The 18,775-nt window shown below is 34.8% G+C and overlaps 1 protein-coding gene and 1 pseudogene across 24 annotated transcripts in view; one reads left to right on the top strand and one right to left on the bottom strand.

Annotated features, from left to right (window-relative positions):
* Window positions 1–18,775, bottom strand: part of CARF (calcium responsive transcription factor) — a 100,825-nt gene that overhangs the window by 45,423 nt on the left and 36,627 nt on the right. For 20 of the 24 annotated variants that reach the window (XM_042949780.1, XM_042949787.1, XM_042949801.1 and 17 more), the window contains 7 exons: window positions 15,664–15,807; window positions 12,448–12,681; window positions 10,108–10,270; window positions 9,063–9,126; window positions 4,171–4,301; window positions 3,422–3,794; window positions 578–673 (listed from right to left, as the gene is read on the bottom strand). In XM_042949780.1, the coding sequence (XP_042805714.1) occupies window positions 578–673; window positions 3,422–3,794; window positions 4,171–4,301; window positions 9,063–9,126; window positions 10,108–10,270; window positions 12,448–12,681; window positions 15,664–15,807 (1,205 nt within the window). Of the gene's footprint in view, window positions 1–495; window positions 674–3,421; window positions 3,795–4,170; window positions 4,302–9,062; window positions 9,127–10,107; window positions 10,271–12,447; window positions 12,682–15,663; window positions 15,808–18,775 lie in introns of all 24 variants that reach the window. The other 4 variants (XM_042949799.1, XM_042949798.1, XM_042949800.1 and 1 more) reach the window with 2 other exon arrangements.
* LOC122227914 lies at window positions 16,149–17,192 on the top strand (annotated as a pseudogene).

Here is an 18,775-nt window from a genome sequence, read left to right as displayed (position 1 = left end):
ATGTGAATACTGAGCTTTATGTTATGATGTAAAATCTACTATGGTTTTATCTTTCCTAATGAGACAGACTACAAATATTCTCTCCCCTGTGCTAATTTAATGAATTTCTTCACAACTTTAAAGAGGAAATAATTTCTTTTATAACTTTAAAAAAAAGTCAACACACATACACACACTCACACACACACAAACTCACACACTATTTTTGTTGTTGTTCTTGTTTGTCTTTCCAGAACCCAAATCAGATATTTCCAAGGGATTAGTTAGATAACTATTTGTGTTCAGACTATATTGTCATGGATAATTTCAGATGATCTTTGGAAATACTGGCCTTATCAGATAATCAAAAAGCATAAGAATTATACAAAATAAGAGGAATAAAATAGGTTCCAAAAATATGGACTTGGCAACAAACATATCGGTTTTAAATCAAAGTTGCTCATTGAACCGGTCTTCAGTTCACTTATCACAATGCTGCGCTTTGATAATATTCACCTTCTTTTTTATGACATTATAAGTCACCCAAGTTGTAAATCCTGAAAAGCTTCAATAATTTATGTAGTAGATAATTTCTTACAGTCCAAATTTTTTTTTGCTTCCATAGACAATGCTGGTTCTTTGGGTTCTTGCTTAACTTGGTTCACAGAAACGGTACCTTCTGGATTTTCTCCAACTTTAAAACCAAACATAAAAGAAAAACCCTAAAGGTTAATGTAACTTATAACACTGAAATCTTTATATGAATTTAGAGGCAAAGCAAAAAATAGTAGTTTTCTGAAAAGCAGTGTATTTGAGAACTCAGTACTTCTGATATCTTAATAGTCATTCATAATTCTTTCAGTATATGTACACCTTAAATTAATGTAACAGTGTGTGTCAACTAAACTTCAATAAAAAAACTAAAAGAAAAAGAATAGAAAATTAAATGTTGAGAAGTAAAAAAAAAAATTCTTTAATGCTTCTGGTAGTGAAAAAAAGAAGAGACTAAGAAAATCATAGTTATTTTCTTCTAAAGATACTTTGACAAAAAAGCAGCAGTCCATAATTTGATAAAATTATGAGGAGTATCTCATATTTAAACTTAATTGCCTCTGGGCGCCTGGGTGGCTTAGTCAGTTGAGCATTGAACTTTTGCTCAGGTCACAATCTCTCGGTTCGTGAATTGAAGCCCCACATCAAGCTCCACACTGGCAGTGTGGAGTGTGCTTGGGATCCTCTCTATCCCTTTCTCTCTGGCCCCCTCCTATTCATGCTTTCTCTACCTCTCAGAATAAATAAATAACTTAAATACTTTTTTAAAAATAAACTTAATTGCCTTTAATAAAAATATGTGTGAATAAAAGTCAGGAAGCCTCCCATTATTTGAAAATGATGTTCTGCAAAGAGCAGGCATATATATTACAAATTTACCAATATGTTACTACCCCCATATGGTTTCCATATGTGATCATATATCAAGGAAAATTTTCCCTCCTTAAAGAAACTCCACTACATTAGTACGTTAGAAAAAAATATGCCACATCTTAATGGATAGCTCTGACTTACCTACATAAGCTATGTGTTTGCTTACTTGAAACACTGCATAATGCACTTATCATTCTGATTTTAAATAAAGTACTTATGACCAAATTAATCAGAATGTAGCATACCAGAAACACTATTATCTTGAACAGGCAGGTGGGATATCTAAGATGAAATCTTTTTCTTTTTCAGGGATACCAGTTTTTCCATTGCTACAGGGAACCGAGATTAAGGGGACCAAAATTTGCTCTGGAAAGTGTGCTGAACACACCTAATGCTTGTCACATGTGAGTGTATTGGGAGAGTTTAGCCCACACCATAGAGAAAACCAATAGAAGATGGATTTGAGTGACCCTGAGAATTCATATGCAGGTGAGGGAGTCCCTCAGATCATGATCTAACTTGATAAATCATGCAGGTTCAGATCCAAAGAGGGTCTCCTTTAAAGCAATCTGAATTAGAGCTCTCAGAAATATCTTGGTACAACACAGAGGGAGGAAGCATGTTAGAATGTAAAGAAACTTTTGAGGCAGTTAGATCTGGGTTTAAATCCCTGCTCTATCACTTTAGGCAATTACTTAATCTTCCTGAGCCTTGGTCTCCCCATCTGTAGCATGGGGACATCATCAACTATTTCATGCGGTTGTGAGGATTAGTCTCCATATATTCCTTTTCCTTCTCATCTATTGTCACAGCCCTCTGGATAAATTTTCTTAAAAGTAATGTTTCCAATAAATTTAAAATATAATGATTCTTTTCTGGAAGGAACTATTTTATACTTTTCCTTACCCAAAAGAATGATGACTAAGAATGGAAAGTAAATACTTTGTATGTTCTAAGGATAATTTCTATGAAAATTTATGTTCTTCAAAGTAAAATGCAAATCTTTTCCCACAAAAGTGCCCAATCCAGAACAATCTGTGTGAATGGAAGTGACACAGGTCAAGTAGGAGTCAGAATTTATTACTAGGTTGACTGGGTTTGTTACAAAGTGAATGTAACAAAGTCTTGGATTAAGTTAAGTCCTTAAGACTTAACTAGTTTCGTTTCAATTTCTACAGAACTCTGTATTTAAGTCTAGAACTCAAAATTTTAAAAATTTTATAGCTGCCCGCCCCATCCCATTTTTCCTTTTAACAAATTTTCCATAATAACCTTTACACTAAATCTTTTCCTTTTAAAGTTTCTCATTTTTTTCATACATTCTAAAATGACCCTCTGATTTCATATCACCACAGATTTTCCATGTAAACTGAGGTGATCAGAGAATGAATAACTTTGCTAGAGACAAAAAAAATTTTTAAAGTTTAAAAATTATTATGCTCTTGACATTTTTCCCTTTTTCTGGTAGTTTTACTTTATCAACTTATGTATTATAAACCCCTGAGTAGAAATGACAGTTTTTTCTGTAGTGTAATAGTAACGATACAATGGAATATTACTCGGCAATCATAAAGAATGAAATCTTGCCATTTGCAACAATGTGGATGAAACTCTAGTGTATTATGCTAAGTGAAATAAGTCAGAGAAAGACAAGTATCATATGATTTCACTCATTTGTGGAATTTAAAAAACAACATATGAACACAGGGGAAGGGAAGAAAAAATAAGATAAAAACAAAGAGGGAGGGAAACCATAAGAGACTCTTAAATACAGAGAACAAACTGAGTGTTGCTGGAGGGGAGGTAGGTGGGGGGTATAGGCTAAATGCATGATGGGCATTAAGGAGGGTACTTACTGGGATGAGCACTGGGTGTTATATGGAAGTGATGAATTATTGGATTCTACTTCTGAAACCAATACTACACTGTTAACTAACTCAAATTTAAATTAAAAACAATAGCACTGATAGTCCATGAAGGTTAAAAAAAATAAAATCACAAGTTGCTTTTAACTTACTAATAGCTGGGTGGTTATCTATAATTTGTATTGGGATGGTCTGCACGTTTCCCAACAGAATCCGATGAACACTTCCTTCCATATTCTCTGTATCCTCAACATCTCCAACTTGCACCAGCTGGTCCATTGCAGCTAGATTTTGATCTGGTCCTGGAAGGTTACCCATGGTAGAGGTAATAATGCTATTGTTTGGGGTCAGGCATGTATCTGTTTGAAGGCTATGACTTTGACCAAGCAGTAGAGAATTATTATTCATTACAGTACTTTCTAATGAGTCCAGAAGTCTTGAAGGACTGGAGGAAGGGTGGTTATTTACTGATATCAGAGTCGGTGATCCATCAGGAGAAGTGAATCTTGGTTGCAACTGCAAACCCTTTTAAACCGAAAAGAGTTACATCAATGTTTAAATTTACTAAGTATAATTTTTTCATAGGATATATTATTCTTTTCACACACAATTAGAATAAAATATAATGGTACAGCTACTAACAAATATTGAGGACAGAAACAAGAATCAAAGGAATAGTAGTACAACTAAATTTTATTGCATGCATGGTCAACTCCAACTTTTTCAAAATGTATTGTTTAAATTATCTTATATCAAGATACAAAAAAGTCAGGAAATTAATAATAAAAACATCTTTGATCATTATTACGATTCTATAACAATTCTATAAAATACCTAGAAGAGGAGAGATTGAGGAAGAAAGGGAAAGGCTTCAAATTTGTTTATTTCACTGGCTACCTACCTGCAGTTGAGTGAATACTTTTGGCTGAAATGAGGAAAGTGAAGAGAGCAAGTGGGCTGGCTCTGGAGACAAAGAACCCCTTGTCTGATTTGTTTCCACTTTGGTGCTAATTGATTCTCCTGGTGAATTTCCTAAGTTATATAAAAAAATAAGCCGTCAAAATAAAATAACATTTATAGCTTCTAGCATGCTACATTTTATTACAACACTTACTATCACAATTGGAATAGGAAATAAAGTCAAAGGTTTGGAAATGACTTTAAGAAGTTATTTTTTCCACTATGGGGCACCTGGGTGGCTCAGTCGGTTAGGCATCCGACTTCGGCTCAGGTCATGATCTCACGGTCCGTGAGTTCCAGCCCTGCGTCAGGCTCTGTGCTGACAGCTGAGAGCCTGGAGCCTGCTTTGGATTCTGTGTCTCCCTCTCTCTCTGCCCCTCCTCCACTCATGCTCTCTCTCTCAAAAATAAATAAATATTTTTAAAAAAGTTATTTTTTCCACTAAAAAAAAAAAATTATTTTGTCCACTATTTCCAGAAACATAGGAAACAGTATTTTTCTTTCCTTGAAAGATTCTGTAACTCTAATCTAGACCATTTTCCGTGCTATGATGCTGAACTACACCTAAACTTCTCTAGATGTGTGAAACCTATTGAGTCTCAATTACAAAGACCAAACTTAATTCATCTTCGGTAGCCCTAGTGCCTGGATAATGCCTGACATAAAGTGGGTCCTCAATAATAACAGTACTAAATTTCTTTCAATAACTCATTTTGGAATAAATGAGGAGTACAAATCTCTGTTTTCTTAATACTTCAATGGCTAAAGTAACTGTCCTTAGGGAATGTAGTTCCTCTCATGTAATTTTTATGTACTAAACCCAAATAAATTCATCTCAGTCAATCAAAAACCAATTATCAGCAACTGTTTACTGTTTTCACACTAAGTAATTTTAAAAAATGGCCCTAATGTCAGACAAGGATGGATTTAAGCACTAGCTTTTCTCTGTAACTTTCAACATGCTACTTAACTCGGTTTCTAACTTCAGTTTCTTCATTTGCAAAATAAAAATCTTCTTCAAAGGACTGCTAAGAGGATTAAACAACACTCTCACATTTCTTGGATTCTTCATTCCCTCTTTTTTAAACTGAAGTATAGTTGACACACATTGTTACATTAGTTTCAGGTGTAAAATATAGTGACTGAATAAGTTTATATGTTGTGCTATGCTCACCCCAAGTGTAGCTACCATCTGGCACCATACAATGCCATTACAGTACCAATGACTATATTCCATTTTATCCGCATGACTTGTTTATTCCAGAACTGGAAGCCTGTATCCCCTTCACCCACTATGCCCATCCCTGTACCACCCGACCCCCTGGCAACCATCAGTTTGTTCTCTGTATATAAGTGTCTGTTTCTGCTTTTCATTTGCTTATTTGTTTTGGTTTCAGATTCCACATACAAATGAAATCACATGGTATTTTTCTTTCTCTGATTTATTTCACTTTTTGGCTTCTTCATTTCTAATTGTCATTCTACTTCACTCTGTTGCTACTACTACTGTCATAACCTCATCTATTCTACATCTAAAAATCTCTAATTCAAATATCCCATTCTTTGATCACAGCCTCTTATTTTTCCAAAGATTTTGCTCAAGTACTTCACTACAATTGTTGTTCAACCTCATGTGACCCTCCAGTCCATTGATTTCTCAGTTTTCTTCAGATCAACCTCTTCCTTAATAAAATTCTCTCTCCATTTAGCTTAGTAGAGTCTTAAGTTTATAATTTCAGTCACTCCTTGCAAATATCCTAAACTCCTTTGCCTCTCTGTACTTTGTTATAACCCCTGATAAAATCCTAACATTGAATGAAAATGGCTTCCAGTGCCTATATGTGCGAAGTTGAATGCCACTGAAAAAGAAACTTGCTACTACTACTAATACCAATTCATGATCATCAACTTCAACAGGACCTTCAGCTATACTGACAACCTTACAGTGTTCTTCTCACTCTATGTTATAAAGGATTTCAAATGTCCAATCTTGGCCACACTTCCTGAGATTTTTCATTCTTAGAACTTTTACTTAAAGAGAAAAGAAACTATCAGATAGAAATTTCCTCAGCTTCCCATCACCAAAGCTATCAAGTACCTTCATCTTCATCCATCTCTTCAGATATTTATCTGAAAATCCCTTCCCTCAACTCCATATTCCCTTCACAGCACACTGTCTCTACTTCTTCATTCATCACCCATTCACTTTTCAACCATCCCAAGATGGCTTCTTCCTAATCCACTCCATTGAAATGGCTCTGATACCCAAGGTTTTCAAACCTGATCTTATGAGCTTCTTTTCTCTTCCCCTGCCACCACCAAATCCTATTCTTATGCCAGTGTTGCCTAACTCAGTAAATGTTACTATCAGTCAGTTGCTCTTGGAAGAAACTCACGAGTCATCCCAGATCATTCCCATTCTTTTACCTCTCACACCTATTCAATCAACAATCAAACCTTTGAATTCTACTTTTTAAAAAACTCTTAAAATCTGTCCAATTATAGTATAAATGCCACCAACTGTGCACCAAACCACTATCACTTTTCATTTGGACAGCTTGAAAGGGCCTCCTAAGCCCATTTTGCATACCCATTTTTATCCCCAAGCATTTTCTACTCTTAGAACCATACCAGCTTTTTAAGTTCCTTGAACATGACCAAGCTCTCTGTTGCTAAGCTTTGAAAGCTATTTCTTTGATTGGCAGATTCCTAACCATTCTTCAGTCCTTAAATTTTTTTTTTTTAACGTTTTATTTATTTTTGAGACAGAGAGAGACAGGGCATGAACGGGAGAGGGGCAGAGAGAGAGGGAGACACAGAATCGGAAGCAGGCTCCAGGCTCTGAGCCATCAGCCCAGAGCCCGACGCAGGGCTCGAACTCACGGACCGCGAGATAGTGACCCGAGCTGAAGTCGGACGCTTAACCGACTGAGCCACCCAGGCGCCCCCAGTCCTTAGTTTAAAAGCCACTTTCTCAAGTGTCACTTCCCTACTCTCCAGATTAAGTTATATGTCTTTATCACTATTCCCACAAAATTTTGCACAACTCTCTCATGGCACTATTTATAACGGTAGTTAGAATATATTTGTTTATAGTGTCTTTTTCTCTTGCTAAACTTGAAATTCAATGGAGCAAGAAACTTGTTCTTTTTTATGTCCAACATTTATCACAGTGAGTAAAATATGTGCAGAACAAATGAATAATGTTAAGGAATTTGAACGTTATTCTCTATGCACAGGCTCTCTTAAAGGTTAATCAATCAAAGAATAAAGAAAAAATTGTACTGTATATAGCTATTCATTAATTTATTCTAAAGCATTTATGTAGATATTAACTTTGTAGCAGGCATTATGCTAGGAACTAGGTATGTTAACTTGAATAAAATACAATCTTTGCCCCTGAGAAGTTCAAATCATAACGAAAGATACAGACCTATAAACAAAAGGATACCATGTTAAATGCAGAGGTAAGTACAAAGAGTGAATGTCTAACTTTATACAGGGGGTGAAGTTAAGAGAACACTTAAAGCCAAAGAGATTGATTTCATTGGTGAGAGAAGTTTGCCATATAGAAGTGGAGAAAACATGTTTTCAGAAGAAAGGGGAAAAAAAAGGTGAAATAAATCTGGATGAGTAAGAGAGTATAAGAGTACACATATGAGAAAAAACAAACCATACAAAATGGACAATAGCTTCCTGATCAAGGTACCTTAGGGTTATTACTACTGGAATTAGCCTAACTTTAGAGTAAACTGTACTAGTAGTCAGCCTCAAAATTTTAATCATAAAGAATAAAATTTTTTATTTTTTAAAGTTTATTTATATACATATTTTTTAATCTCTACACCCAATGTGGGGCTCAAACTCACAACCCCGTGATCAAGAGTCACATGCTCTTCCAACTAAGCCAGCCAGGCATCCTTTATTTTTTATTTTCAATTTGTTTTGGTATAGTTGACACACGATGTTACATTAGTTCCAGGTGTATAACACAGTGATTCAACTTCTTTATATGTTATGTTATGCTCACAAGTGTAGCTATCATACAACACTATTACAACATTATTGACTATATTCCCTATGCTGTGCCTTTTATTCCCATGACTTATTTATTCCATAACTATTAGCCTGTATCTCCCACTCCTCCTCACCCATTTTGCCCATTACCTTACCATCCCTTCCTTCTGGCAACTATCAGTTTGTTCTCCATATTTGAAGTCTGATTCTGCTTTTTGTTTATTCAGTTGTTTTGTTTTTAGATCCCACATATGAGGGAAATCATATGGTATTTGTCCTTCTCAGTCTGATTTATTTTACTTAGCATAATACCCTCTAGGTCCATCCATGTTGTCACAGAAGGCAACAGCTCATCCTTTTTTATGGCTGAATAATACACATGAAGAAGTTTAAGCAGCTGGAATTATTTTGACAAAACCTAACATAGTTGCTCTTGTCTCTTTTGGCCATGGTTTCCTCATCCATAAAATTTGATTAGATGAGATAATACCTTAAATGTCTTCCAGTTTTGGGGCACCTGGGTGGCTTAGTCAGTTAAATGTCTGACTCTTGATTTTGTCTTAGGTCATGATCTCATAGTTTGTGGGTTCAAGCCCCATGTCTGGCTCTGTGCTGACAGTGCAGAGCCTGCTTCGGATACTTTCTTTCCTTCTGTCTGCCCCTCCCCCTCTCATGCTCTCCTGCTCTCCTGCTCCCTCCCTCTGTCCCTCCCTCTCTCTCTCTCTCAAAATACATATTTTTTAAAAATTGAAAAAAATAAGTATCTTCCAGTTTTGACACTGATTTTATATTTTAAAGATATTCAGGATAACATACCTTCTGCAAATGTAACTGTCACAGTCTCTCTGAGAATATGCCCATTATCTGTAGTCCACTGAAGCTGAAATGGAAACATTTATTTCAGTAAAAACAATAAAGAATTTATATTGCAAAATATTTTAAAACATCAATACAACTGTCATATTTTATTCAATGACAGTACAATTGTGTTTTATTCAGTGATTATTCTCTTCACTTGTTTATATTCTTAAAGCACAAGTATACTTCACCATCCAAATACATAAGCTTCCCAAGTTCAGATAGCAAAAATTTGGATAGCAAGCAGAGATGGCAAAGATCATCACTAAACAAATCCATTTTACTTCCTGAACTTTGGACAGTGAATAATCAAGAGAGTTTTGGATGGAAAAGAATAGTAGGACTAGCTTAAAATCTGAATCTATTCAGTTAAGAAGACATAATTTGGATAGTAAAAACATGGAGAGCAAAAGGTATTGCTACTAGGATTTTAATGCCATAATTACTGTCTGTACTATAATTAGTTTTTGAGTAATTATATTATTCCCTTCAGAGTAAGCAAAATTTTCATAGAAATGACCAATATTCAGGGGTAATTAAAGCATCACAGTTGATGTAAAACTGATATCCGTAGATGGCATACAAAACCAATATCATCCCTTTGTAGATACAAAAATGCTGTGTATTCAAGTCTGAACTATTGTACTGAAAGTTGTCAACCTATTTAAAAAGAGAGGGAGATATACACAGTATATACTCAATAAATATCTGTTAGATGAATAAGATACACTTTATACAGAGATAAAATAATGTTGATTTTTAAATGAAGATTACTATTGTTATTATAGTCAGAGATGGCTATTCACTGATATTTCTTCTTGTGACAGTAATATACAAATTTCAGTCAAATCATCATCTGAGGGTTCACAGTGTTTACATTTTAAGAGACTTTTTTTTCTTTCATCACAATCATTTATATGGCCTATTAACAACCACCACTATAAGGCCAAAGAAATAGAGAAAGATTCTATAATAAAACAAAGAATTACAGTTGTAATCATACCGTTGCTGGAATAATATCTGAGTTATACACATTATCTCCATTTCTCAAGGCTTTCTGTACCTCATGGATGTGATTTTTAATATCATTTACAGTTGGAAAAAAGGATAAGTTATGTCTTTCAGGCACCTCATCAGGTTTAAATAGTTCTCTTTCCACAAATTTTCTGTGGAGAGCATAAAACAAAATAAAAACATAAATAATCTAGCAATATACTTCAGATAAAATGAGAAAAAGTTCTTTTTTAGCATAAACTTCTGTAAAGCATGGTTTATAGCTTTAGAATTTATTATTTTTCCAGTTTAAATTTTTTCATACATTAAATCAAAGAAATCATATGGATTAAAAAAATGTAGTATTTTCATTAAACACCTACGTATCTTAGAGTGAGCTTTTTGACATTTTTATGAATTTTTAAAAGAATCACTATTTTCAGTTTAGTCATAATATGTTTTGAATGTTAATGATGTCAAGCAGTGTACTAAACATTTGACATCAAGGATCTCCATTAATGCTTACTATAATCCTGTGAAGAAAGTGCAATTATCATTCTCACTTTACAGATGAGGGAACTGAGGGCTGCTGACATTAAATAATTTGCCAAAGCTATACATCTAGCCAGTAAGTAAGAAAGCTTGGGCCTACATCACCTTACACTGTTGCCAAAAGGCATCACTTACTATATAAAATGTGATCTGCTCCAATTTTATAAGTAGATAAAAGACAGTATAGAAATAGAAGACATCACTGACATATAAATGTATACAAATACATAAAAGAAATGATAAAGTCCATTAAGATACAAAACAGATGAACACAAAGGAAAGGAAGCAAAAATAATATAAAAACAGAGAGGGGGACAAAACATAAGAGACTCTTAAATATGGAGAACAAACAGAGGGTTACTGGAGGGGTTGTGGGAGGGGGGGATGGGCTAAATGGGTAAGGGGCATTAAGAAATTTACTCCTGAAATCATTATTGCACTATATGCTAACTAACTTGGATGTAAATTAAAAAAATAAATAAAATGGAAAAAAAAAGAAATGATAAAGTGCAGTATTTATATGCTTCGTGCATTACATTCTATAGACCATACTGCAGAGCTGTATTATACCTCTGTTCTTAAGATTCAAGTTTAGTAAATAATGTATGGTTTTACCAAATTTGGGGTCTATTCTAACAATGCCCCAATGAAAATGAATATAAATGTCTAATAAAGTTGTTAAATAGGAAAAATCATATATTAATTAAGAAATAATCCTAGGAAATACTCACTGTGTTGTTCAGATCAGACTACTGTAACTAGTTATAACTACACTATAACTAGTAGGAATAAGGCCAGGAATAAATATCAGAAATCATGGTAAAGAGTACAGGCTGTAGAATTAGATCTAGATTTCAGTTCTGCCTCTACCTCTTAAGCCAATTATTTAACCACTCATAGTGTCCATTTTCTCATGTGAAGAATGGAGGTAAATATATCAACTTTATAGAGTTGCAGGAATAAATGAGATCGTGCATATAAAGTGCATACAATATCTGTTACATACATAGTAAGCGCCACATAATAATTATTGTATCTTGAGTATCAATAACATTGGACCAGAGTGCTACATATAATTTCATCATACAAAGATCTATGTACTTAAATGAATATTGCTTTATAACTTCCGTTAATAAAAAGCTTTCTAGTAAAAAAAAAAAAAGAACTATCCATGTTCTTTTGTTGTAATACAATTTAATTGCATTTCAAATAGCTTAAATAAGTATCTTGGCCTAGGTTTTAGAATCTTTGGTTCTACAAAGGTTCTTTTTAAAGGTATTTATTACATAATTCAATTTATATATCATTCAGAAATAGTCCAATTTGTTAAATCTGATTATGGAATATTTTAAATGAGTAATTTGAATCATTACTCATGGCTTGCCAAAGATCTGCTACAAAATGATCAGTTCATAATAAGATTATTTTAATAAATTAATAAATTATAATCTTTATCTACTCTGATAGCATACATCCTGGAAAATGTCTATGATAATAAAAGCGTTATTATTTTTTTACTTTTTTAATGTTTATTTATTTTGAGAGAGAAAGCATGCATGCATGCATGTGGGAGAGGGACAGAGAGAGAGAGAGAGGGAGAGAGAATCCTAAGCAGGCTCCACACTCAATGCAGAGACCAATGCAGGGCTCAATCCCACGACTGTGAGATCATGACCTGAGCTGAAATCAAGAGTTGGACACTTAACGAACTGAGCCACCCAGGCACCCTGGTAAGTGTATTATTTAAACTAACAAACAAAAATGAAAAATGTAAAAGAACAATTTGTTTTTACCATACCTTAGCTGTTTCCTTACTGCATACACTTGTTCTATTCCTTGTGACACTAATTCTTGAATCTTATGTGCTACTTGAGGATGTAGACGTGAGGGTAATGCGCAATTTTCATCCCTAATTGCAGTTTCCTCTTCTTCAAGAGAAGGCACAGGAAAAGGGGAAGGTGACAAAGCAAGGCAGGAAGTTTCTAACTCGTGATACTGATGAGCTTGCTTTGTAGGTAACTGTACATACCATCTGAGAAGTGGAAATATTTAAAATTATGCTATTAAACAAAGGCACGAATCATAGTTACTTATGTTAAACCTCATCAAGAAAAAGAATAACCTTTTAAGAAAAGATTATATATTAAATGAATATAATTAGCAATTTAAAACTAATAAATAAATCTTAAAATGTCCTCTGCTTGTTCTAAGTTGGTTCTATACTCAATTAAATAAAAATCTTTATGAACCTTTATAGACTTTTACTCTGGCCCTAAAGTTAAGGAGGGGTATAGGAGTTAAATATATATGAAAATCGTATTTTAAATTTCATGTTCCAGAATTCAAGCCGTATTACAAAGCTGTAATCATCAAGACAGTATGGTACTGGCACAAAAACAGACACTCAGATCAATGGAACAGAATAGAGAACCCAGAAATGGACCCACAAACGTATGGCCAACTAATCTTTGACAAAGCAGGAAAGAATATCCAATGGAATAAAGATAGTCTCTTTAGCAAGTGGTGCTGGAAAAACTGGACAGCGACATGTAGAAGAATGAAACTGGACAACTTTCATACACCATACACAAAAATAAATTCAAAATGGATGAAAGACCTAAATGTTAGACAGGAAATCATCAAAACGTTAAAGGAGAAAAGAGGCAGCAACTTCTTTGACCTCAGCTACAGCAACATCTTACTTGACATGTCTCCGAAGGCAAGGGAAACAAAAGCAAAAATGAACTGCTGGGACCTCATCAAGATAAAAAGCTTCTGCACAGCAAAGGAAACAACAAAACTAAAAGGCAACTGACGGAATGGGAGAAGATATTTGCAAACGACATATCAGATAAAGGGTTAGTATCCAAAATCTATAAAAAACCTATCAAATTCAACACCCAAAAAACAATCCAGTCAAGAAATGGGCAAAAGACATGGATAGACACTTCTCCAAAGAAGACATCAGATAGCCAACCAACACATGAAAAAATGCTCAACATCACTCATCATCAGGGAAATACAACTCAAAACCACAATGGCTAACATTAACCGCTCAGGCAACAACAGATGTTGGTGAGGATGTGGAAGAAGAGGATCTGTTTTGCACTGCTGGTGGGAATGCAAACTGGTGCGGCCAGTCTAGAAAACAGTATGGAGTTTCCTCAAAAAATTAAAAATAGAACTACCCTATAACCCAGCAATTTCACTACTAGGTATTTATCCAAGGGATACCAGTATGCTGTTTCGAAGGGACACATGCACCCCAATGTTTATAGCAGCGCTATCAGTAGCCAAAGTATGGAAAGAGACCAAATGTCCATGGATGGATAAAGAAGATGTGGTATATATATATACAATGGAGTATTACTCAGCAATCAAAAAGAATGAAATCTTGCCATTTGCAACTACTGGATGGAACTGGAGGGCATTATGCTAAGCGAAATTAGAGAAAGACAAATATATGACTTCACTCATATGAGGACTTTAAGATACAAAACATGAACTAAGGGAAGGGAAGCAAAAATAATATAAAAACAGGGAGGGGGACAAAATGTAAGAGACTCTTAAATATGGAGAACAGAGGGTTACTGGAGCGGTTGTAGGAGTGGGGATGGGCTAAATGGGTAAGGGACATTAAGGAATCTACTCCTGAAATCATTGTTGCACTATATGCTAACTAACTTGGATGTAAATTTAAAAAATAAATTAAAAAAAAAAAGCCAGCTCTGAAACATGATAAAAAAATTTTCATGTTAAGTAAATTTTACCTCAAAATAACAAGACTTTTAAAGTCATCATCTTTTATTTATTTGTGCATTTAAAGTGTGTGTATTTATTTTGAGAAAAAGAGAACAAGTGAGGGAGGGGCAAAGACAGAGGGGGACAGAGGATCCAAAGTGAGTTCTTTGCTGACAGCAGAGAGCCCCATGTGGACTCAAACCCACAAACTGTGAGATCATAAACTGAGCCAAAGTCAGACACTCAACTGACAGAGCAGCCAGGCACCCCTAAAGTCATCATCTTTTAAATTGTGTATTTTCCCATTTTCCAATTTTGTCCCCAAATTATAACTTCTGTGTTCCACCTATAATCTGTCTAAACAAAGAGTGGCTATAATTCAGTGCCTATTGAGTTATGTGGGAGAATCTTCTCTGACAGGAACTCAATAAACTGCCTCTAACAGCACCCCATCTCCAATTGCCCCAATGAGCAAGAGAATTAACTAGAAGATGAATACAGATCTTCCATACAGCAGTGCAGGGCCCAAAAAACAGATGCTAGGAAAATGAAATGATCTGGTAGGATACTGTTTTAATTGATACTTTTGTACAAAGTGCTTGCAATGATTGATATTGCATGAAATGGAGCCTACTTAAAAATTGTATGCAATGTTCTCTAACCTGGATGATCTAATTATTGACTACTCATTTTCTATACATCTGAAAGTTTTTCTAAAGTTCACACAAAAACTATATTCCGTATATTTAATCCCATTGCATTACTGTAAATTCTTCACCTAGACTGAATATGAAGGAAAGAAGGAAGGCTAATATTTCTTCTTATATAAAACCTGAAGCCCAATAAGTACAAAATGGAATTATATGTAGGGCTTAGAATTAATTTCTGGCTGTCATAGATAATCAAAGATGGGTAAAAAAAAATACATACAGGTGACTGCAAGTTCGGTTCCAATGAAGTGTCAGAAACAAAGTGTGAAATACATAATGATATGTGTTATTAAACCTGTATTTGTCATTTTGGGGGAAAACTTCCATATGGTATATGCAATTCTTTGGTCAGCATTATCCAAACATTTGGTTGATAAACTCAATGGCTTATACAGCAACAAACTGCTTTAATACCTAGGAAATCACTAGTGAGAAATGTCCCTTATAAAAACCTTTTCTTAATGAAATAATTAGAAAACATAATTATAGTTTCTCTTACAGCAAAAAAATCTTGTAAATGGAGCTAATTTGTAAAAATTAAAAAAATGATATAAATGTCATACCTAAGAACACCACCAGCATCTACCAAATTCTTCTTTAGCATGTTAAAGGCTTTTTCCTGCTCCATTCGGATTATTTTCTTGTCAATTTTTGGGTCTGTAGGAACTCCATATTCAGGAAACTTCTGTACCTTTTTAATGTAAATCCTTTTTATAAAAAAAGAAGAATTTGTTTCATTATATTATAATCTTAAGAAAATCTAACTTATCAAGCAAAGGTTTAAGTATTAAACTTTTAAAAAATTAAATTAAATTAGAAAGCATTCAGAAGATTATGTTGAAAAATAAGCCATATTTCAGTGCATAATACTTAGCAAATGAACAATACTCATGATGTCAGTAAAAGTATCTGAATATTTATGGATAGTAATTTTGTTTCTGGATTTCCCTCTTCTCAATTCTTCTGAAAGCCATAAAAAACTCCTGCCTGGGAGTTCCAGGAGGGTGCTGGGAGAGGTGGGGGTGGTGGCGGCAGCAGCAGCTGGAGGATGAATACGGGGCATTTCTCCATGTGGTATCCACTGTTCTGAAGCCTTACCATCAAGTGTGTCTTCTTCCACTTCCTCAGAATGTGAAGGATTATTTACTCCATGATGGAACTCTGGTGGTTTCAGGAAGAGAAGATCCGCCAACACATTCTCAGCCAGTGATGATGAGGCAGAAGAAATGTAGTGGTCGGATGATGAGAACATGGCTATGCTTATGGCACCAGGATTTCCCAAGTTTACCACTAAAGTCCATGAAGCTATGGATTCCCCAGGGTTAAGGGTTGGGGTGGGGGTGGGGGTGGGGGTGGGGGTGGGGGTGGAGGCAGTGTATTTCCTAGGCTTAACTGGAGTGCTCCAAGGGATGCAAACTGGATAGCAATGAACAGTTCTCTGAAATGTAAAACATTCAGTGACAACTTTCCATTGTTCAAGAGTTCTGATTTCATCATTCTTGACTTCACTCAACCATTTATTCATTGCACTGATGATTCTCCAGATCCTCGTACAGAATATGAACTTGTTCTTCAACAATGGTGTGAATTAATTTCTGGGGCTGAGTTCTGATGTTTTGTTAAGGAAAACAAGCTTACTGGTATTTTTCAAAGGGACTATACACAATACTATGATCATATTTCTAAACAAAAGGAAAAGATTTGCAGGTGCATACAAGAGTTTTCCAAGAAACACAGTATAAATTCTTAAATGAAGACTTCGCGTTGGATGTATCTAGAAACAGCAGTGGGAAGGTGTAGCTGATTGATTTTAATCCATTTGGTGAAGTTAACTGATTCACTGCTGTTTACTTGGGAAGAGCTGATATCTGGGAGAAACTTAAAAGGTGATTTTAGTGAAAGAGATGCCCTGGAGCAGGATTCTCCAGCTTTCAGCTGCACAAATAGTGAAGTAACAGTTCAACCCAGTCCCTATCTGAGTAACCAACTTCCCAAGGACTTTGTAGACCCGAATACTGGGGAGAATGCTCACAAACTCACAGATTTTCTTAAACTGAAAAGAAATCAGCAAAAGGATAACTGATTAGAGCACCAGAGTTCAAGTCTGAGGTAAAAAGGAACTACCTTGGCATCAAGAGGCTGCTCTGAGCTCACAACCTCCTCTTACCCCATTCTGTCAGGGTGGGAGGCAGGGTAAAATCAGTAGCTTTTTATATCCATGTATATTAAGCTAGAAAAAATGGAGGGACTTTGCTACTTGTAAAAATAAATAATAAATAGATCTTAAGCATAAAAATAAAACAAAAACTCATGCCTGGATTATTTTAATAGCTTCCTTCTGGGCCTCTGGGCCTTGTTCCTTAAACCCACTTGATATATCAATGCTACAATAATTGCTCACATTTGTAGTTCTCTGTTGAAGAATTTATCTGCTCTTTAATCAAGTACATATGTCTTGGCAGCATTCAAGGCATTCCATATGACTCTACCTTATTCACCTAATCTTTCAAGTACTTCAAACATAAAATTGCTTTTTCTGTGAAGTTTATCATTTCAATGTTCCTTCTCTGATACCAAAAATACAATCACACCATATCTTTATTTATAGAATGCTCCTGGTCTACAAACAATTATCTTCTCTCTAATTCTCTACCTACCTACCCAAATTCAATCTAAACTTCAGCATCCAGGTTAATTTGTACTTTTCCTGCTAATGAGTTTGCATGGATATATTTCTTCTCTGATGAGTTAGCTAATTGACACATTTGGTACTATATACTATACTATTATGTTCTCCAATAGTTTTTTTGTTTTGTTTTAATGTTTATTTAATTTTGAGAGAGAGGGACAGAGTGTGAGTGGGGGAGGGGCAGAGAGAGAGGGAGACACAATATGAAGCTGGCTCTAGGCTCTGAGCTGTTAGCATAGAGCCCGATGTGGGGCTCCAACTCATGAAATAGTGACCTGAGCCGAAGTCGGACACTTAACCACCTGAGCCACCCGTGTGCCCCTCCCACAGTTTTCTGTTTCCTGAGGTACCCCAACAATATTTTAAGTTTCCCAAGAGTAAGCGAAATCTTAAGACTCTTTCAGTCTCCTTCCTTCCCAATGTATTGGTGAGCATGGAGTAGATACCGAAAAAGTACTTGTAGAATGACAGAGAATAAAATTATTTCTTTATACACAGAGATTTTCCCTTAAGTTATACCTGAGATTTTATATTGCTTATATTTAAAAGCAGTTGAAAGTTTTGTTTCACAGTCAGGTTTAAATATTGCCTAAAGTTAACATTATCAGATTAAATATGAAAAGTCTTCTGAACTGGCTTTAAAAATTTCTTGAGAATGCAGAGGTTTGTGTATGACATGTGATAATGAAATAAAATGTTCCAAAGATCAACTAAACCCTGCCTTTATATGTTATCTTTTTAAATTTTATTTATTTGATAATTTAAAAATTTCAATGTCTGAAAAAGAAATATTAGAAAAGAACATAATAAAAACCTTTTATTGCTTCAAATTTTTCACTCTCACCCAGAGCAATGGCCAGTCTGTAGTCCTATTCTATTTAAAACGTACTGTGTTGATTTTGTACATTGCTGGTATGAATGTAATTCGTAAAATTTCTCTAAAGAACAACTTTCTTTACAATACCTGTCAACATTTAAAAGAATAT

The sequence above is a fragment of the Panthera leo genome, chromosome C1, assembly GCF_018350215.1.
Source record: "Panthera leo isolate Ple1 chromosome C1, P.leo_Ple1_pat1.1, whole genome shotgun sequence".
NCBI classification, from domain to species: domain Eukaryota; kingdom Metazoa; phylum Chordata; class Mammalia; order Carnivora; family Felidae; genus Panthera; species Panthera leo.
The sequence above is the reverse complement of the archived record's forward strand: the minus strand, read 5'-3'. Positions and strand labels throughout refer to the sequence as shown.